The sequence below is a fragment of the Dromaius novaehollandiae genome, chromosome 5 (assembly GCF_036370855.1).
Source record: "Dromaius novaehollandiae isolate bDroNov1 chromosome 5, bDroNov1.hap1, whole genome shotgun sequence".
Lineage (NCBI taxonomy): Eukaryota > Metazoa > Chordata > Aves > Casuariiformes > Dromaiidae > Dromaius > Dromaius novaehollandiae.
Window position 1 is genome coordinate 18,761,331 of NC_088102.1, and position 21,923 is coordinate 18,783,253.

The window sequence follows — 21,923 nt, forward strand, 5'->3', positions numbered from 1 at the left end:
TACTTACTTCGGACCTTCTCGTATCAGCACTATCAATGGTCAAGGCTGGTTTTGTTTTGTTTTGTTTTTCCCTCTAAGAGTAGTGGGAAGTAGGCTATTATATCTTATTGTATAAAGTAGCTAAACATTATTGGGATTAAGCCTTTATAAACCATGCTATTGCTGTGTTTAAGAATTTATTCCTAATGTAGTGCTCTAAGCTGATTCTTCATCATCCTGGATAGGGAATTTTTGACTTGATTAAAAATCCTGCTAGGTTTTGAGTAATCGGGACCATATTTTGACTAGTGCAGAAAGGAGACACATCTCACCCAGGGGGATTACATTTTGCTAAGCAACAAGCATATTCTGCAGAGGCGCTCATGTAAACACAGCGGGTGCAGCAGGGCCGTGCATGGTCTCCAAGGACGAGCCCTGCCACCAGGCAGGTTTGAGATGCTGTGAAGCAGAGTTACCGCTCGTCAGACAGCGAACACTTACCAAATGGCCACGTGTCTTCCTAGACCCTGAGTTTTCTTCTGTTTCCTCTGCTGACTTACTAATCATGGCAGACCCGGAGGAATTTCTTCAAATAAAGGGAAAGATGGAATTCAATGATTGAGCTTTATCCAGTTAAGACAATGTTTTTTGTAGGTCTATCTAGTAATGTATTTTTCATTTTGCTGATACTGTAGCAGCAATAAACTAGTTCTATCTGCTGTGGGCATCCTTCCTGGAAAGACTTATCTAATTTCTTTGGAAATGACCACATTTCTGTTGTGGGTTGCTTGGGACAGGGGGGATTGAGGGCTTCTTTGAACTTGTCGCACATAGACCTGAATTTGCAAGGGGTCTGCTACAGGCAGAGACTCTCTCTGCCACACAAAAAAAAGAAAGAAAGAAAGAAAGAAAGAACAGTACTTAAGCTATCCAGCCACCCAGCGCTCTGGTGAGACGAGGGGCGAGGAGCACTTCGCTTCTCGTTGGCTGTCCCCAGCCCTCCCTGGGGAAGCTCGTCCTGCGGGCTGAGGAGAGCTGCTCTGGGCGATGCAACCCCCACTGCCACCTGTCCCAAGGGCAACCGCACAGGCAACTTCAGTGCAATTGGCTGTATGGGCCAGTGGTACTAACTCTTTTAACAGAAAAAGGAATATATTGAGTTGAAAGGCCGGCAGCTGTTACATCAGCACCATTAATTATAAGCATATTCCCATCTCTTCAGAAAATATTCTCATCTTTTTTCCATTCAAGCAGAGGGAAAGCTTGTGCTCTGCCTGTATTAGTTGCAAGTGAACTAAGGCACCTGCCTCCAAGGCAGCATTCCCCCTGCTTGGTTAAAACCAGCTCCGCATTTGCCAGGCCACCTTTCAGCCGTGGGGTCCCAGCTCCACTGCAGCCAGCGGCAGCTTTGCGCTGCGCCGGCCGTGGGCAAACGCCGCTCGAGCGGTCCCAGGTGAGCTGGAGCCTTTTGCTAAAACGAGCATCGGGGAGCTCCCTGGCCTCGGCACCGGTGGCCGCGCGGCAGCACGCGTGGGCACCTGGCCCTTCCTGCAGGAGCGTCGGGACCGAGCGGCTGAAGGCCCCAGCCCGCGGCCCCAGCCGGCGCGCAGAGCCCTGCCTCCGCGCCCAGCGCAGCCCCCGCCGCGTCGCCGTCGCCCTTCCAGGCTGGGCAGGTGGGCTGTCCCGCGGCTGTGCTGGCGCGCGGCGGCAGGCGTGGGGCGGCTCGGCTTCAGGCTGCGCGGGCGCGAGGCCTTCCCGGAGGGCGACAGCCTCTCTTCCTCTCACTGATGCACAGATAGAGCATAAAGCATCCTGATCACTGTTTGGAGGCTTTGGGGGCCAACTTCCCCTCGGGTGCAGGCCAGACGCGGCCCAGCCCTGCGGCTGGCACTCGGCCTGGAGCCCAGAGCGGGCAGGAGCTGCTGCCGGCGCTCCCGCGATGCTGGCCTGCGCGGGCTCCTCCGCGCGAGCCCGTGGGGCAGCGCCTCGGGGCTGGGCTCCGCCTTTGGTGGAAGGTAGAGCAGTTGCTTCCGTTATCGTCAGGCTAGTTATTCGATTTTTTTTCTTTTTGACTCACTCCTGTCACCCAGGTAGCTTCATTTTATCAAGTACTGACCCAATGCATGAACTTCAAAACTGCCTTCTCTCTGACTAACCTGGTGTTACGCTGAGAATTACGGACCTGATCCATGACTTACGGAAATAAATGGGCTGGCTGGCTTTGCAGCTGGGCTGTATGCTACAGCAGCAGGGCTGCTTGTCCGTGCTGAGGGCGTTTGGACACCGAGCCTGGCTGTGTTTCCCGAACCGGCAGTGACAGTCCGGCCATGCTCTGGGCCTTGCGGAGGTGTCCTGCACGAGGGGGAAACTCCACTGAAATGTGTCACGGCAACGGCAGACCTCCATCCCCCCTTCTGAGACTGCACAAATCTTACATCGTGCAAACGACTGAGACTGAAGCTGGAAAAACAAGGGAAGGAACCCACTGCAGTTTTATTTTTCCTTAGATAAACTTTTTTGTATGAATATATTACAGTCAGAGTTCTCAGCTTTTAATCAAAAGATAACAAGTTATTGCAATTTTATCCAGTGAAACTACCGTGGAAGGAGAACATTCTAGAAAGTTGTTTTGTCTTTTAAAAAAAAGAGAGAAAAAAAAGACAAAATACATGTGTAAGTCACACTTCTCAGCTACAGCCATCCACAGGTGCAGGTGGGAATCCGTAGTGGACAGAGGAGCATGAAATCAAAGAAGCGGAGATGGGCACGACACTACTGCGAGGGCGGCAGGCCTGGCTCTGGGGAGATGGGCTTCCTAGACAAGATGCTACTGCTCCGTCGGCATCTGTTTTAAATCGGTAAATGAAAATGCGGCGTGAAGGGGTGAGTGTGCCTCTGGCTTTTATGCACGTGGAGAGCTGGCCTTCAGCCCCGTCTCAGTTCGTGCAGCTTGTGGGCGACTTTCTCCAGCTCTGCTTCGATGGCTGCCAGGCTCTCCAGCTCTTGGTCCTGCAACGAAAGCCACCGAGACGTGGGTCAGCCCAGCCAGCCCTCACCCGAACGGGAGCGAGTCCCACAGCCAGTTTGGAGGTGGGAGGGAGCTATGGAAACCTCGCACCAGGCTGGCTGCTGGTGATAGCATGAGCACAGACAGGTCTCACCCTGTCCCTCGGGTCCACTTTGGTTTTGAGCCCCTGTGGGACAGGTGCTGTCTCTCGACGAGCATTAGCTGGTCCTGCTCTTAGGGCACTGGGCGTTAAATCACTGCAGCTGCTGCTAAGGCTTTAGGCAAGAAACACAACTAGCACCCTCACCCCGGTTCCTGTGTGGGAAGCTATTTTTGGGTACTACTAGAAGTGGTCTAGCTTGGGGAGCCTCCTGCCCGGTTTCACTCTCCCTTTCCCCGCCGTGTCTAAGGCGTTTGGCTAAGGCACACCACAGACCCTCAGCGCCGGGTGTGCGGTGCGGCCCGTGCCTCTGGCGTAGGGAACGGGGGACGTCCGCAGAGCGGTGACGGGGGGCACCGGGGCAGCCCCCCACGCCTGGAGACATCAGAGCAGAGCTGCTGCGGGGGAATTTAAATTTTCTAAATTTAAAGGTGTGTTGTGCAGAAGACATGAAAACAACCCAGATATTTTTAATATTCCTCTACATGATCGCTGCTTGTCTCACCCTGGCAGTTAACTGTAGCTGCAAACAGCGCTGAAGGGAGCCCGTGCTCACTCCTGAGCGGTAAAGCACTGCAAGATCACCCAGTGCCGCCTCCGGAGCGGCGGCTGTGCTCGGAAACCCTGCTACTGCCCCAGCGACGGTGGCGAGGGCTTCGGAGCCACCCCCGGGTGTCCCTGCTGGCTGCACAGGGCAGGCAGAGGTGACGCACGGCTGTGGGAGACTCATGTCTTTCTGGGCTGGTGGCTGGGCTCCAGGAAGGGTGCCGGCCCCCGCCTGCGCTCTGCAGCACCCCGCGGGTGCCCTGGCTCGGGGGCAGCTCGCCCTTCCCAGGCCATGTCCAAACACAGCCGGCAGCTATATAAACGTCCCGCTCCCTCCTTGAAGTCTGTTCTGTTTGCTTGTGGCAAACGCGCTGCAACGAGCCGTGCTGTGAAGCCCTGCCAGATCAGAGCAGGGCCGCCGGCCGGTGCCGGGGCTGGGGCTGGGGCTGGGGCTGGGGCCGGGGCTGGGGCCGGGACCGACGTCGGTGCCTGTTGCCCGCAGTGAACGCAGCGGGCATCCTGCTCCGGAGCGAGGCCGTGGCACCCGCGTGGCCTCTCCCCGCCCTGCTCCGGCGTGGAGTGAGGCTACGGATAAGAGGCTTCTCCACTGGGAAAAACAGCAACCGTAGAAGCGATCAGTTTGAAAGACCACATTGCTCACGATGTAGCGACCTTTCTGAACTGGCTCTTGCGTCTCTCTCTGGCTGTCGCCTGAGCCTATTTTACTTAGCACCTGCAAGCAAATTGAGCCATGGTCACCACGCGCCTTTGCCTGAGCGCCAGTCGAGCACCACAACCGTTTCTCACTGCCAAGCTCGCCTTGCCCGGCAGTCACAGCTACCCTGTCTCGGACTCGCTGCGTATTGTGTACTTGGCTACAGCACAGCACCGGCTCTGCAGGATCAGACTTAGGCCTGTCGGCACCAAAACCCTCTTTCCCTGCCGGCAGCGCTGCAGGGGCAGCACTCACAGGCGAAGCAGCCACGCTAGCAGCAGCCACCGAGCGCCGGCCAGTGCAGAGCCACTGATTTGTAGTACACGTAGCCGGCTTGAAAAAAACATAAGTTACATAGAAAAAACCCTTTTTCTTGTTTCTGAGCTATAAAAAAATAAAAAAAATAACCTTTCCCCTCCCCAGGCCCTCAGCTCAGCCACTCAAAAGCCTCCCTGCTGCGGCAGCACCCCGGCGGGGGGACCGGCCAAGTTACGCAGCCGGGAAGTGAGGAGCTGCTGCGCGGAGCTGCTCTTCCAGTGGGGCTGAAGGCTGTGACTGCCCTCCCTCATCACCTGGCACCCAGGGGCAGTTGCTAAGGCCTCCTCCCCATCTCCCAGAAGCCCTGAGCTAGTTAAAAGAGAAAAAAGTCTGGTTGCTACTGTAAACACAGCAGTTTGAGAGGTTTGGCAACCTCCTTCCCTTTCTCAGGCTGCGCCAACTGCTGCCGTTTAAGCCATGATGGGGGGGTGGCTGTTTCGCTGCCTGGGGCTACGAGGAGGAGCAGAGGCTCGTCCCTCACTCTGCTCCACCAGCACCTCGCCACCCTGGTTGGTGGCTCAGGAGGCGAGTGGCTGGCTCTGCCTGTGACACCCAAATTGCAGCCACCCAGAGTTACACAGCAGGGCTCCTCCCCTGATCGCTGCCTCTGGCTGACCACAGCCCTGCTGGTAGCTGCGCGCCGGCCTGCCTCATCAGCCAGCGACAGAGCGGATCCACACGCCAAGACAAAGACACACGGGCAAGGCCCTAAATAGAAGCGGAGGGAGGAGGAGGAGACGGGGTTGGGGGGCACAGCAGCAGGCGTGCTCCTTGCCAGCTCTCCCCCGCACAAGCACGCACAGAGGTGTTAGAGGCAGCTCTGCTCCGCAGCCCAGTTCTCCTGGGGGCAGCTGGGGCAGCTGCTTGTTGCCACCTGCGCCACATAACTCCCGCTTCGCTCTTCTGCGAGCGTGATGAGGGTGAGTGGGGAAAGAGCCTTTTTGGGGAAGAAATCTGGGACAGGATCAGAGGATGGCGAGGAAGTAGTTTGAGCGTGCACACTTCACGGCTTGCCCACACCTTCAGCTCGCATCCTCCCTGCTTGGAGTCACTGCCATGGACAGACGAGACAATTTTGACTTTGCTTTGAACCATGGACTAGAGCTGGGCTGAGGATGCCGATGAGCTACGTGGTTATTGCCCTTTGGGCTGTATTTTGGTGCATAACCCAGCAAAAGGGCCTTCTGGAGGCAAGAGAGTTGCCACACGCTCCAGCTCAGCTCACCCACTGCCTTGGCCTGCTCCCGGGCAGCCGAGTGTGGCTTGCCCCAGAACAAACACCCGCACAGACCAGCCCCAGCCCTGTCTGTCCAGCCCACTTCTCTATCCCAGCCAGGATCAAACAAATGTCAGTGCCTGGAGCTGTGCCTCATCTGCAAAGTCTAAAGCCACCTCTCCTCTGAGGTGGCCATGCAGATAGTCAGGGAAACCCCGAGATTGTCATCCAAAACACATCCATGAGATGCTCTGGCTCCATGCAGGGCCTGGACAGTCACACAGTTGGTGAGTCTGATAACAGATATGGCTACATCAGCCTAGCTGGCTGACAAGGGATATGATGAGTTACCGCACAGCATCCCCTGAGGTGTTAGGGAACTATGTCTTTGATTTTGTAAGCATGGTTTAGATATATTCATGCCTCTTTAAACCATTTCCACTCCAATGCTCCAGCTTTCTTGCCCACTCCTATATCTCTGATTTGCCTCCGTAGGAGATGTAATACTACTCACTCCATACCTGAGCCAGGGCAAGTCTTTCCTTTGACTTGAATGGACTTTAGGACATAGGAACCTTCCCCTGGGCTACTGATGCAGCTTCAGTTACTGGGTCCAGCACAGACCAGCTGGGAGGTCCTGACATATTTTTTCAAAACTCTTTGGGTAGGGGAATGTTTTTGCAGTAGTTACTAAAACAAGAAAAACAACAAAAGCATAGACACAGGTGCCAACCTCAAAAGTATCTAAGTCTGAATACCTAAAAGGTCACAGGGCATCTCCTTAATGTCACAAGAAAGTAATGATGGTGGCTGCATAACAGTGAGGTACGATTCTACGTCTCCAAGCATAGTCTGGATTCTCTAGTAATAACTGGACAGGGTTTATTGTTAAGCCTATGTTCACCAACCTCTGTTCTTCTGTTAGCACTGCCTTCCTCATCCTTCTTTTCTTCGGGCATGGGAGCAAGTGGGAAGCCTCCTTCACTGCTGTCCTCCTTTGAGTGACGCTTCCATGACCTTCTCACATCTTCCTCTGGACTACCGAAGTCATACTTGTGGGACCTGAATGCCATTTTCATGGACCTATCTGGGTCTTCCTCACTGTCATTTTCCTCCATGCGCTTCTTTGACGTCAGCTGCTTGGCCAGCTCATCCATTTTATTCCATCTCTTGGAGTCTTCCCATTCCCTGGAGGATTCGTCTTCCATTTCCTCACTTTTGACATCCCTGGTCTGGAAGGTATCCTCCGCTGCTTGCATCACTTCATCCTCCAGACGATGCCTTCCTCCTTTCAGTCTGTGGGGTTGCTCTTCCTCCTCCTCTGAGCTCTGCTCATCTTTGCCAAATCCCAAAGCTTCTACATTATCTGAAAAAACATCAAACACAACAGTGAGAAGTTGTTTTAACCTGATTAGGTGCCACCTTTGAACCAAGCCTTAGTTCTTTATTATAGAGGAAGCTAATGTGATTCAAAGTGGAGTTCCTGACTTAAGGTATTGTCAAAATTTTGGAAATAACTACTCTTATGTCAGTAATAGACACTGGGGCAGCAGTCAAAAAACACCTAGGAAGTTCAAGAAGCAGAAAGGAGTTATCCCAGAGTGCCATGAAAGCTGGAACTGGAGAGCAGGCAGCAAGGCAACTTCAGGGCCTGTGTTACCCAGGTGTGTATGTGCCCACACGGATGGGTGCTTGAGGGAGGTGAGGCCGAGGACGGGTCTGGGTGACTGACAGTGGGAGCATTTTTGTAAACCCTGTCGGCACCTATTTGAATTTTTAGGCTTTAAAGCCTCTTATCAGTCTGTCCCAGGGCTCTTGGCTCACCCCTGCATAGGTATCAGTGCAGTCATCTGAGATACGTACTGTCGTTTCTTTGCATCACCTCAGCCTCCATGTCCTCCTCAGCCAAGTCAAGTGACCTCTCTGCTTCAGTAGGGTCTTCCTCCACAGGAGCGTCTCCTTGCTCATCCTCCCGCTCCGTACGCCCCCCTGCCACCTCCTTGCTCTCCTCCTGGCCCTCTCTGGATGCCTGCTCTCTCTCTTCCTCAAGCTCCAGGCTGTCACCAGTGCCTCTGGACTCCTCCTCTTCCTCCTCTCGCTGTTTCTGCTCTTCCTCGCCAGGGTCTTCACTGATGCGATTGTCCAAAGCCTCTTCCCTCTGGGCATCCTCTGCGCCCCCAATCTCATTGCTCTCTGCTTCCTCACGAGCCCTCTTCTCACCAGCGTGGGCTTCCCGTGGCCTGGGCTCCCTCTCCTCCAGGCTGTTTTTTCCCTCCTCTCTTGAATCTTCTCCCTCATTTTGCTGGATTTTCTCTGCTTCTAGCTCAGCCAGGGATACCGTGGGCTGCTCCTCTTCAGGGCGCTCCTGTGCCTCATCTGCAGAGTGAGGAGCAAGAACCAACACCTCTGCTCAGAGCTCATTGCACAAACAGAGAAGCCCTCGCGCTTCTTACTCAGCTTCAGCTGCAGCCCCAGCCCCACTCAGCAATCTGCTAAACCCACCCATGGATCTGTTCCTCTCTTTTAGCAAGTCACTTAAACATATGCTTGCAGTTAGGCAAGTCAGTGTGCTAGCTGATGTCTACCCTCCTGGATACACATACAAGGCTGAAGTTAGGAACATGCTGAAGTGCTTTGCTGAAGCGGAATCTGCACTGCCATCTATCTAGACGCCAGTAGCACACTCTTTCCCCACATGAAACCAGATATAAAGTGGAAGGATTTAGATATGGCACTTATATGCTCTCTATGCACTTGGAGTACTGCACTAACATCACATCGTTTATGCTCACAGCATTTTGAAAAGGGAGCCAAGCATTACTTCTAGGAGAGCCAGAGGGAGGTGGGGCCAGCTCTGCTTTTGCTAAACAGCTAGTGAGGGGCAATTACCAGGAGCTTAATGGAGTCTTCATATTTGCTCTTGTTCCTCACAGAGGGTGAACTCTTAACATTATTAGTCATTGAAATCCCTTTGAAAAAGAAGCAGTGGTGGGGGGAGGGAGGCAAAGAGCAATGGGAAACGAAAGGAGCAAAAAACAGGCAGAATGAAAAGGAGATAGCAGGCTGCAGCAGGATGGGCGAGGTGACACACCGAGCCGAGGACAGGGCACTGCTTGCGACCGCAAATCCCTGGCAAAGCCATATCAGTGCACTGGCTGAGTGCTGCCCAGGCAGCAACGCCTTGCCTGGTGCCATTGCTGCCTCTGGGCCTGCAGGGATGCTGTGCCCGTGCTTCGCCTTTGTGCAGTCTCCACACTGATGAGCGTAAGAGTCCAGGGGCTCGACTGGCCCCAGCGGGAGGGAGAGCTGGAGCCAGATGAAGGGAAGCTCGCTGTCCTCGCCTCTTGCTTTTTCCTATGTTGGCTGCTGCGGCAGCCATACCTGTGGGGAACATTGTTCCTCACCGGTGTCAGGCAGCTTTGGGCTGAAGTTGCGATGTTGTGTGCGGTGCTGTACCTCAGCTAATACACACAAGCTGCCTTCACCCAGAGCCAGAGCCTGCTGGGAGGCCCCCCTGCCGGGGATGCTGTTGCTGTGCTAGAAACTGCCTCATCCCACTGTGCCATCATCTCTTCCTGACATGGAAAAGGGAACAGACTGAACCAGGGAACAGGCTGAACTCTCCTTTCCATTACATCGCCTGTCTCTAGCCTGGCAGCAGAAATGTGGTGGCAAGGGGAAATCACAGCTGAATGTGGTCTTTTTGGGATGCATGCATTGTGTGTGTGTATGTGTCTGTGTGTGTGTATGTGTGTGTGTGTGTATCCCAAGTTCCAATTTCACTTCAGAGACCCATAACCTAATGTCTTGGATGCCTGGAAACAAGGGCAGTGGGAGCAGACCCCAGCTGATTTTGGGTATATCATCAGATATTTCAGCACAGTATTTCCCTAGCTGTGACTCATTTTAAACATTAAAAATGAGTGATGGTGTTGGCAGCAGGCTGGAAGATCCATATCAGTTTTGTAATCTGGACATCACCAGTTGCTATAGCTCAGAAATTACATGCTTTTTAAACTGGTAAATAAGACCAAAGCAAACACAAGGTTGCTAGTGTATGTCAGCAACAGCATCAGAAGAAAGGCCTAAATGAAAAGCAGATGGACATATCAAGGTTGTTAGAAAGAACATCCGTGTTTACAGCCAGACTTGGATTTTCTGGGGGTTAGGCTGACACTGACCTCTTTGCTTGTTCTTGTCATTCTGACTTCCAAGGACTTCGGAAAGTTCATGTTCGAAACCACTGTTTTTCTTCTGTTGCTGAGTTCTCTCATTGGCACCTGTGTCAAGTAATGAGGAGAAAGCAACATTTCCTGCTGTGTTTTAGAAAGTGGAGACAGGAAAATAGTCCTGTGACCTTTTTAATTATATGTATATTTTCTACAATGTACAAATCTGTTAATGGGTAACTAGAAGGAAAAGTAAGATTACAGAATATGTGAATCAACTGGAATAACGATGCTGCTGTCAAAAATATCATTTTTAGGAAAGAAAAAGATCTCTATATAGACAAGCAGGATGGCTAGGAAAAGGGTAATATTAATGGAGAGCTAGGGAATAAGAGGTGCAGAACAGCAGCCTTCCAGATGCTGCCCACCAGCGGGACTTGGGCAGTGGCCAGCTTCTGCTTTGGGATCTACATAGGGCTGTTACTTCTTTTCTAATCTGTACCTCCCGCATTTTCCCTCTCCCTTCTCGCTGTTGCCTCTGCGGCATCCCTGCTCTGAAGGCAGTCTGGTGGCACTGTCTCCCAGCCATCCTGGCTGCCATGCCATGTGGGAGCAGGGCACAGTGATGCCCTGGCAAGGGAAAGCCAGCAGCTGGGGCCCCCCCCGAGGGGGAAGGAAGGAGGAAGAGCCTCAGCTGCTCTCTCTGCAGCCTGGAAAGAGTCACACTGCAGCTCCTGCCGACCACGCAGCTTTGAACTAGCCTCACCTGGGAACCACTAACAAGCTTTGGAGATCTGGGCTCCTGAGGATAGCCCCTTTTCCCCTTCCGCATCCTTTGCACAGCTCCTAACCACTGCTGCTCCCACACTATCTTGCAGTCAGCAGCCCACGCATCTCCAGAGCAAAGGAACTTGCACTTGACCCAAGGGAGTCAACAGGAAAATCCCCATCAGCTTGAGGAATCTTTGACTTGGGGGCTTGTGGGTGGAAATCCCACTCCATGCTCAGTGACTGTTCACTTCTGCCCCACCAACATCAACTGCTAGACGTCAGTGACACAATGAGTGAAGGTTTTCTGGTCTTTTACTCCAGTTCAAGAGCTGATAGTTATTTGCTGAATTAAGCTACAGCATTTCCCTTTAGGGTTCTCGCACCCCGAAGTGCATACACTCTCTGGGAAAGCTCTACACAGCTAACAAGTTACATCGAAGGTCATTTAAGTCATTGGATATGTATTGGAATTATTGTAAGCAAAATTCCTCCACTCCCCCAGCATCTCTACTGGCAATCCTGGATCTAGAGTAAAATTCTTAGTGTATGTACATTCCCTAGGGCACATTTGTATGGCCCATAACTAAAGTAAAATTAAAGGGGAAAAAAAGATATACAGGGCCACAATAGACTAATTTCCTCTTCCCAAAAAACTGTATTGAAACTATACCTTGAACAGCAATTTCCTGAAGCTCCTTCAGTAAATTTTGGTGTCGAAGGATAGAAATGATTCGTTCATCTGCAACAGAGGAGACTTGGTTAAAAAAAAAAATAGAAGAACCCAAAACTCCACTTGCTACCCCCCCTTTTTTTTTTTTTTTTACTCTTTTCTCTCCACTGGGATGATTTGCTGCCACGTCTCTTAACTGCAGTTAAGAGCACAAAAGCTCCCATGAAGACCAGGCAGCTTCACGTCACCAGTGCTTCCCGCAGCCACGGAGCCAGCAGTGCTGGCCTGCCTGCATGGTGCATGGTCGGGGCTGAGCTGCAGCTCTGTCCCTACTTCTTGGGCCTGGTACAGCCTGGTGGGGTGGCCACGAGGAAGGTGACTGTGGCAGGGAGCCCTTCCAGTGGGCAGAGCATGCATCAGACTGGGCACAGTAGGGCAGGCTCAGCCCTGTCTTGTGTCCCTGCCAGACCTGCTCTCACTGAAACCCTTAAATTAAGCATTAAACCTGAAAAAGCCTCCCCTCTGTACCTCCTCTGAGGGTTTCTAGGCATTCCTCGCTGATTGGCAGGGGATTTGGCTTGGATAAAGTATCAGAGATGACCTCTACAATGCACTTCATCACCTGGAAGGAGACAAAGATACAGATAAAAACACTGTGTTGTTGGGTTTTCTTTTTCCTTTTTTCTTAAATCTATTTGTTACCAAGGCTAAAATGGAGAAGATGATGGCATAGGTCCTCTTCCTTTTCTGGTTGAGCTAGAATCGAACGGTTGGTTCTGCATGTTCCTAGCACAGGAACAGAAGATACTTCACAAAACTGAAAAGTGAGGAAATACACATGGCAATGGAAAGGACTCTTTCAGCATGACATACTGTTCTGCTGAGGAACTCATTGCTGCAGGACATCATCAAGGCTTTGCCCATCAAGAGATTAAAGGGGAATTGGGTATATACACAGGGAACTCAAAATCATCCCCTTTTAAGGCAATGTTGCTCAACCTGCAGCTGATAAAAGGGCTCAGCAGGGGGCTGTAGGGAGCAACAAGTGACTACAACTCTTAAAAAGGTGACCTTGAAATCCTGCCAACTATTTGAGGTCTAAGGTGAGCACCCTATATAGACTGCAGCCAGGCACGATGGGTGAGGAGAGGTAAATCACACTTTCAAATGCCGATGAGAAATACTACTCTGAAGCCCTAAGCAAGGACATTCTGGAGAAGTATTCAGCCTTGCGCTTGAGTGTTCAAGCCATCTGTTACAGACCAGAAGAGCTGTACGTGGATGCAGGTTATCTGAAAGTGAAGAAATTCCTAAACTTCCCTTCAAAGCATTTGCTACTGCCTGAGGCAGCTTCCCAGACACAATGAACTCCAGGCCTGCCCTTTCCAGCAGTTCTTTTCCTCATGTTAAAATGAGAAGATCTGCCTCCATTTTATTATCCAGTTTGTTACCCTGCACTGAGATTACAGGCCTAACTCTGCCCATGCAACTGCATCACTGCTGATCCCACAGCGATTGCCCAGTGCTATACAGATGTGGAAGGAGAATCAAAGTCACAGACTCAAAGGCAAGGTGAAGGCACCTTCTTCACACAAAGACACACCACCAAGACCTCTGCTGTGTGGTCATGATAGACCCAAATGGTCACACAGGTGAGAGAAAGCAGCATTTTTTGCAGTCTGACACTGGTTAAGAGTGCAGGAATCTGGCTGCCCAATTCAAAAGGATCATTATTTATAGAGCAACCTGTAAAGCATGAAGGGCTCAGAAGTGCCTGCTGAAAAAGCAAGGTTAAATAAAAAAAAGAAAAGAAAAGAAAAGGTGCAATTAAGCCTTGGGAGGCAAAAAATTCACTGACTGAACTGTTTTCTTCTGATGATTTCTTCAGGCAGCCCTGAGAGTTCTGACCTCTCACAAGGTGCCATTCTTGGGAGAGCAGAACACTGCAGCTGCAGTAGAAATTAAACACAAGTCAGCAATTTCCAGTCACCTACAATGTTGCTCATTCAAGCAATTGGATGTATTTATTCATCAGTTAGAATGGGCAATTTTTCACCCAGTGTAAGGAGAGTTCCTTTCGGCCATTGTTATTGCAGATTACAGCCCTAAAATGATTAAATATTATTTCCTCTTAGCTATTTATGCATTTTGAGGGGATTGCCTGCTGGATTAAAAATGTTACAGGAAAGATCTAACAACATGAAAGCAGAGAAATTACCCTGGTATCAGTCTTCTATACCACGAACGATCCATAAAGATTGATTTTAGATAACTTAGAGTACCTGTCACGCACTAAACAGAACAAAACACAGATTCTGATACTTCCCTTCTGCTTTTCCCAAGCTCTGGAACACCTTATTGCAGGAGTAGTCAGTGCAGCCTCAGAAGTAAGCACTTTCTCAGCATGAGAAATAAGAACCTCGTATGAAGAAACACTCTAGACCAGCATTTTGAAAAACCCTAACATTGTTTAGAATCTTCGTCCACACAGAGAAACACATCAGCCACCACAGAAATATGGTCAACTATATGGAGGAATTTTGCAACTATTAATGAAACAAATAATGCAGCTGTTCCAACCACACTCTCCTTGACTTTTTATAAAAGTAAATCTTGCAGAGTGAGGCTTCACAAGGTCAGGAAATAACAACCTAAACCAGGAAATGAAGGAGATACTCTCCAAATGAACGTAAGCAAGCCAGTGCAGAAACTCAGGCTGGAATTTTGCCATAGCTATCATCTAAATGTGAGCATGTAACTGGATCCTTTAGAGCTGGTCAGACTGTCCCCAAACAGAAAAGAACTCTCCAAAGGATCACGTCCTTACAAGGATATACTTCACCATGTTTGAGCTGCACCATGCCGAGGCCCTGCTGAAATCTAGGCTCACAAATGGGAAATGGTGTCCTTTGAGAACAACAGTGGGTGTATACCAGAGGCATTTTAAATGCTTTGGTTGCGGTTAGGCTTCCTGCAGAAAGCACTTGGTGTTAGGAAAACTAACTTAGTCACCTAAGAACAGCCTGCAGGTGCTGACCTCTCATTTCATGGCCCTGAGCCATCCACAATTCCTGGGGGCAGAGAACATGTCTAGAGCAGCATGGTGGGCAGGGAGAACTATACCCTATATAATATATACATATATTTTTTATATATATATAGGGGGTGTGTGTGCATATATATATATAAATGTATATATATATATAAAATATATAGCTCAGTACTATACCCATGCGATGAGCTTCCTGCCCTGATCTGTCCCAGGAGACTAGGAGTTCTTTCATTGGAATGCTCTGTGTCTCAGAGGAGGATGAAGGTGGAAAAGCCCTAAGGGCTCCTTCTAGCTCCAGCAACATTCAAGAGGAAGGTGTGCTCTGATTTTGCTCTGAACAAGAGCAGTACAGGACCCAGAGGGGAAACAGGCTTGAGAAAGAGCCAGCCTTGGTGGACGGATTTCCACAGAGTTGCACCACCTTCCACAAAAGCTGAACGTGTCTTGCCGGAAGTGCCACATTTTGCAAATTACACATTTTGGGGAACAGATCTCACAAGGAAAGTTGTGAGTTTAATGGATTTTCCCACCAGGAGCCCAACGAGCATTCCACTGGCACAGCTGATTTGAAGGGCAGGTACCCTGAGCCCCCATTCTCAGTTAATAACCCACGCACAGGCCTTCCCACAGCCTGAAGCAGCTGCCCAGTGCTGTCACACTGCCTGACCACTCACAGCTCAGCCCCCAGCAGGGCTAAGCAGATGAAGGTTTCAACAGAGCAACAGCTCTCCAAGCCCAAGTGTGTCTGACAGACATGCGGAGGCCTTTCTCAAGGCACTTACCCTGTAGGTAGCAATGAGCAGAGACACAGCCTACAATGCAGCCTGTGCTGAGATTGACATGAATGTGCCCTCCTCTACTGCTGCCTGGGAAAAAGCCTTTTGTGGTTAGAAAATTTCAGGCAACAAAGAGGTTCAAGAAGCAGAGAAAAGAGGGCTGGTGTTTGCTTTCTGTACAGTAATTTCTGTAGAAGTCTTAATTTGGCACTGGAGAGATTGATGCATCTGAAAGGCTATAGGCATTATACTATCAGGAAGGCATTTCTGTCACAAATCAACACACACAAATGCACTTATCCAATCTTTTAGCTGCCAAAAGCCAGCTGGGAGTGCACGCACTTGTGAAGTGCAGCTTTGAATGTTAGAGATCTGTAGAGACATACACACAGAAGCCTATAGTAGAAGGCTGGAGAGGTCAGCCAAGTCACGCACTGCGAAAATCCTTTGAGACAGGATGAGTGATAGCTGAGAGCAAATTAGCAACCCAAGAGTAGCCAGTTGTCTATTTTTCAGGAACATGCATGTTTAAATAACAAACACACCCCAAAACACATACATTTCCAGCAATGCCCATTCCTGAATCATATTTCCTCCCTCTATCCCAAATGACTCACCTCCTGTGGGAAGCTTTGAAAAGCTGAAAGTAGGAGGACTACAGAGGGTCATACCCAGCCTCCATCCCCAGTCTCACTAGGCTCCAAACAAGCTTGTTTAGCACCTCTGAGAACTTCCTGAGGGACTCCACTCCTGACCAGGTGCACAGCAGTGGATGCATAAAGGGTAAAGCCTGGCAGGGAGGGAGAGGCAGAGGACAGATCCTGCTGTAGGGAAATCTCTTGCAAATCCCCCCCTCAGCTGTCACTTCCTATGGGCTATTTCAGTGGGAGCAGCCAAGAGCCAGGCCAGATAGATGGAGGCTAAACATCACATCACTCAACTTCCCCCCCACCCCCCTGCGTTCACCACCAGCTCCTCCTTACCTTAGTGTCCCCTTTATTCATGTCGTTTGTCACTGGAAGGGAGATGGCTGTAAAAGGTAGGGAGGGCAAAAGGAAAGATCTTGTTATTTGGCCTCCTCTGGAAGACAAGCAGAAAAAACCCTCCCTGATAAAATGAGAACAGAGAAGAGGGGTGTCCAGCCCTGATGGAAATGGTCCCTGGGGGCAGTACCTGGATGTGGGCTCTGTGTCCCCCTTAGAGAGAGGGAAGGGAAGGCAAAGGAAGGAAAGGGAAGACAAGGCAAGGCGAGGGCCAGATCCCGCGGCGGGCAGTGGCTGGACGGGTGGCCCCGGCCCCGGGGACCGGCGAGGCTCTCAGCCAGTGACCTTGCGGCGGGCGCTGTCCGCGGTGCTGAAGCGGCCACCGCGGGTTGGGCGCTGAGCGGGCCGGCGCTGTCCGCGGTGCTGAGCAGTCCCAGAAGGTTTTTTTGGGGGGGGGACGGACCCCAGCTCCAGCCCCACTTACCCGGCACGGCCAGGAACAGGAGGGCGAGCAGTCCCGGGCGGCTCATGGTGGTGTCGGGGGTGGAGGGAGGGAGGCAGGAGCAGACGGTGAGTCTGGCCCTGACGTAGGGGGTTCCAAGAGAGGTGCCGGGGCAGACCAGCACCGTGCGAGTCTACGCCAGTATCTTGGCTGAAGATCCCAGATGGGGCACTGCAGCAACCGGCTCATTTATATATCCCAGTCCCTCGGAAATGGCGTCAGGAGGAAGCCACATCCTCCTCCCCCCCCCACCCCGCCCCCGCTCCATCCCTGCACACAGCCTGCCCATTAGCATCTGCTGCTAACCGGCTGCTGGAGGAGTGGCCACACACCAGGAGCCTCTGATCCCCCTGGCTGCAGGGGATGGTCAGGCAATGGGCTCCAATAAATTTCAAGATGTCAGACTCCACCTGCTCCAGCTTCTCGCACCCAGCATGGTGTCGGATGGTTGTGAGGGGTGTTCTCAGGAAGGAGATTAGGGTAGGATACACCTCATCCAGCACTGGCCATCTACAAGCATCTTTGCATAATTGCCGTCTGGATACCCCCGGTAGTCAACAGTGAGAGACAGTCACCTCACATACCCTAGCCAGCATAGCCACCTATAAATGGATTTGCCCCAAGGCCTCCTTTTGTCTTTTGCTGATCACAGAAGGAACCTAGACAAATATCTTAAGAGTAGATGTTGAAATTTTTAGATAACTGTTGGATGCTTCAACAGAAGGCAGGCTTGCCTGTAAAACTGATCATGAGCCAGAGAACTGGTCACCATACAACCAGTTTGCCCATATCAATGTCAAGTCCCAGCTTTTTATGAAAGTCCTGAAAGTCATGCTGGAGTCATGCTGGATAGCATTTGGAGGCAAATAGCAGAACCTGTCAGGCCTGTTGCTTGGCTATTGCCACTCTTCAAGCAAATTTTAGCAGGTTGCTCTTTTGTTCAGTTAGTTCATAACAACCTATAACATCACACTATACCCAACGGCTAAGCACTCCAAAGTTGAAGTAACCAAGAATACCTGATCACTGATTTCCATGGGCAAGGGAGGGAGAGGAAGTAACAAAAAGTACCATTCTCTTAGTCACAAGCATTTCCATACTCTTCTCAAAATGGCTGTCTACTTTTTAGATGCAACATCCATCAGGGCAACCAACTGAAATCTCTTTTGAAGGTGACTCCAGTGATTCTTTAGGACAATTCAGTGGAGTTTTACTCCCTGTAATGTGTAGCTCTGTTATTCATTGCTGCTGGTAAGCTGGGGAGTTTATTATTGCTAAAGCAATTTCAGAGGTCACAAGAGCCAGGGACTTATACCAGAAAACAAAACTCAGAAACAGCACACTGTCCTTCTCCGTACTACCCTATTACTATGCCATTGGAGAGCCCTACCTCCAAGAAGCAGAGAGAATGGTTTGTTCTAAGATGACAAGAACTTTTCCAGGAGACCAAGGCATGCAGATTGCACTGTAGGTTTCCAACATCTCTTTCCATATGCACATGCAAATGCACTCCCAAATTCACTCTCATATGGCCTTTAGTTCCTGTCTGTTTTAAACCCATGCCTCAAAAGCCAGATTTGGATTGTAAAAGCCCACTCATAAAAAATCAAAGCTCCCTGTGTCTGCTGCATTTTCTGTTTAACAGTAGAGAAAAGCTGGAAGTAGATTGATCCTCTGAGCAGTGCTTTGAGCATGATATTGATTGATGGTAAAATGTTTATGAGACCATGAAATAAACAACCATGACAGCTCTTGTTGCATGGGAAACCTGCACCCTCCAAGAACAATAGGTATCCCTTCTTTTTGTTTTTTAGGTTGTTAGATTTTTTTTTTTTAGTCATATACAATGGCCTTTTACTTCAGGGTACACCACAGCATTTTAGTCTCTGAGTCTGAAATACTGAACATTATTGAGCTTGTTAATTCCTATGTATTCCTAACAAAGTAAAAACAGATTGATCTGTTTATCAAGCTATGTTTACCTAGTCAATATTTATGTATCCTTACATATAAATGTTGATCTTATTATGGCTATAAATTAGCTCAGTTGTAATCCAGTTGCTTACAGGAAGCAGTTTCCTTCTCTGGGACCCCCTCCTCAGAAATGTAGCAGAATATGCAGTGCCCGTGACTGTATATTTGCCTCCCTTTCTCAAGATGTGGTCTTGCATGCATTGAAGTCCATTGCAATAGAGGAACTAAATGTTTTCCAGGTGCAACATGTGTTCTCCCATTGTAGTAGCATATGGTGGGTGATGAATTTTTCTGTGTTTTGATCTAGGGAAATGGATATGAAACTGTTAATCCAGCAATCAGTACTTCTGCTATCAGAATTTGTCTCATTAGGCACAGCTATATTAGGAACTGTCAAAGTAAAGCAAGTCAGGGAAAGATTTATGTCAAAGAGCAAAAGTGATCAAATAAGAATGTGAAAAGTATTCTGCCACTCAGAGAAAGGTAATTTCAAAAGCAGACTTCAAGGTAAGAAAGGGGTTTTGAGTCTCTGAGCAGTTTGTGTTTTAGTATACGGAGGACAGAAGTAGATTCTTAGCGTCTTGCAAAGTGATGACGGTGGGAATTTCCTACCACTTCCATTCTTATAAACAAGCTGTTTATGTCTGTAGAGATCAATTCCTTTTTTCTTTATAACTATCCCATTTCTAGTACATGAAGTGTGATGAGAATGTGGAGAGCCATGTGTCATTACACAGCCTGCAGTCACTAGCATAATATGGACAGGGAGATGAATTATTCTGATGGGAATAGGATAGTGGTATTTGCCCTCCCAGCCTGAGAGCTGATTTGAGAAGAAGGGAATGTCTGGATCGATACGAGTAACATCCAGTGCTGTTGCATCACCCATGCTCTGAGCTGATCAAACATGAGCCAGGGTCAGTCTGAAAGCCATAGGAATGTATTAACATCTTCCTATGCACAAGCTCATATGCTCAGGAGATCATATGGCTCAAACTCTATCCACATTCAACATATAAGAGCCACATTTTTTTATTTCAGAATTTAGGAAATAAAACCAAAGGATTTGGAGTATGGCTCTGAGCTTACTGTGAGAGATTCCTTCTCTAATTTCTCAGCTGAAACTGAACTGACCCTCTCCTGTGCATGGAAACAGTCAAGTTGCTTTTCAGAAGACTTTGATTTTACAGCCCTGGGAACTGAGGCAGAGAAGGAGAAAAAGTGTCTTTTTTTTTTTTTTTTTTTTTTTTTTTAAGATATCAGAAAGGCTTGAAGCCAAGGCACAGCTACTACCCACACCCTAACCGAAAAAGGACACTAAGCAAAAAACTAGCAACAATTAGCTTCTTACTTACAAAACCAATTGATAAAGATGGAAATGGGTTAACCGAAAGCCTGACTGTAAGCTCACTGCTGTATTAGTGGCAAGATCTATTAAAAAATCCACATCCTTCCCACATGTCAATCAATCTTCCACTCTCAGCTCTCAGTTCCCCAGTACAAGCCATGCTAGTCTGCCTGTAAAGAGAAAAAGAGCTTCAAAGCTCAGACTGCTGTTGCGAATATCCATCCACACTGTTAAAAGGCAGTCCTTTCTTTTCTTTTTCAGGTCAGAAGCAAATTGATGTTGACTTGCTTTGATTTTCTTAGTCTAGACTGTGCTTGCACCAACATGGAATTAATTGATTTTCTTGTTCAAAGATTTACTTACACATCATGAAAAAAGCGTAACCTTGTGCCCAATCCTGACAGTGGCTACTGCTCTGCCTGTCCATGTCCATTCTTGCCTGATACGCACAACTCTTACAAGGGCAGATGGAGTATGTTCACTGTTGGGAGAAGTGATTTCTCTCTAGCCGTCTCAGAATACTGTCTGGGCACCACTGCAAATAGCATGGAATCCAGTATATTTTTTCTAAATACTATTTCATCACCAATCTGGAAAATGATGTACACTTCCAAATGCCTTGGTCTGTTCACCTAGGACATATGGCAAGCCAAGCCGATTCCTGCAAGCCCCACTGAGTGGGGCTCCCACATCAGTGTGGACTGAGGGCCTCTGCCTGAGGAGATGGAGGTTCTCTCAGAGGCTCCAGCTGGAAAGGTCTGTAACAGCCTCTTTAGGAAATTACCAGTTGTTCCCATGGCTATGGCTTTTTTTGACTTTTGACAACAAAGTCTGTGTCATGTTCACATGCATATTAACTATCACAATCAAGTTTTTTAAGTTCTAGAATGGTCTAAAAGAAGTTCATGGGAAGAACACTGATACTGTCTAGTGTTTATTTACCTGTGAAGTGAGAGATAGATAGTCCTGTTTATTGCCCTGCAGGCACTAATAAAGTTTATGGGAGTTAGTGGTGGTAAACAAAGCACTAAGGTTTTTAATTAAGACCTTTTTTTTTTTAAATACAAGGAGGAAGCCTTTATTTATATTGAAAAGGTGGAGTTATAGTTTCAGAATTGAAAAATTAATGCAGATGCATCCACTGTCTAGATCTAGCAAGTCTTTCCTTTTTTTAAAAAAAAACCATACAGTCATAAGAAAAGAAAAAGATGCCAGTGACTCAGGTCTTTGGACATGCATTCCTATTCTGGGGGTCTGTAAGCTCACCAAACTACCTCCACACTTCCTGAAGCTTGCTTCTAGCATATGGACCATCACTCAGTGTCAATATAATTCCAAATTATGCATATTAAATGACTGCCTGGTATATTTTGTACTGAAGAATCTTATTCCTCATCTTCTGCCTTTAAAAACCTAATCCTTTGCTCCTGGAGTGTCCCAAGGTGTCCTTCAGTTCTGAACCAGTGGCACAGTGAACACTAAGTAACGTCTAGTAGACCCATAGGTCTTATGGTACACTAGTACTGCTTAGAGTACACACACTGATTTAAATGTTGTTTGGGTGGTACAGTTCTTGGAGGCAGAAGTTAGATGCACTTGTGCTAACTTTTCCAGTTCATGGAGAGGAGGTGAAAAAATCCTTAAATAAAAAATAATTACAATAAAAAAGACATTTTCCTAACGACAATTTTTAGGATTGTGAAACACATAAGCACTTTCCATTCTAGTTGCTTTCTT

General features: G+C 48.9%; 1 protein-coding gene across 1 annotated transcript; it reads right to left on the reverse strand.

Moving 5' to 3' along the window:
* Nucleotides 1-2,440: 2,440 nt before the first annotated feature.
* CHGA (chromogranin A) lies at nucleotides 2,441-17,070 on the reverse strand. The gene is made up of 8 exons (XM_026111552.2): nucleotides 16,847-17,070; nucleotides 16,363-16,409; nucleotides 12,080-12,173; nucleotides 11,552-11,620; nucleotides 10,123-10,221; nucleotides 7,805-8,317; nucleotides 6,850-7,307; nucleotides 2,441-2,988 (listed from the first exon to the last, which is right to left on the reverse strand). The coding sequence occupies exons 1-8, from the start codon at nucleotides 16,890-16,892 to the stop codon at nucleotides 2,905-2,907; spliced, it is 1,410 nt and encodes a 469-aa protein (XP_025967337.2). The 5' UTR covers nucleotides 16,893-17,070; the 3' UTR covers nucleotides 2,441-2,904.
* Nucleotides 17,071-21,923: the final 4,853 nt, after the last annotated feature.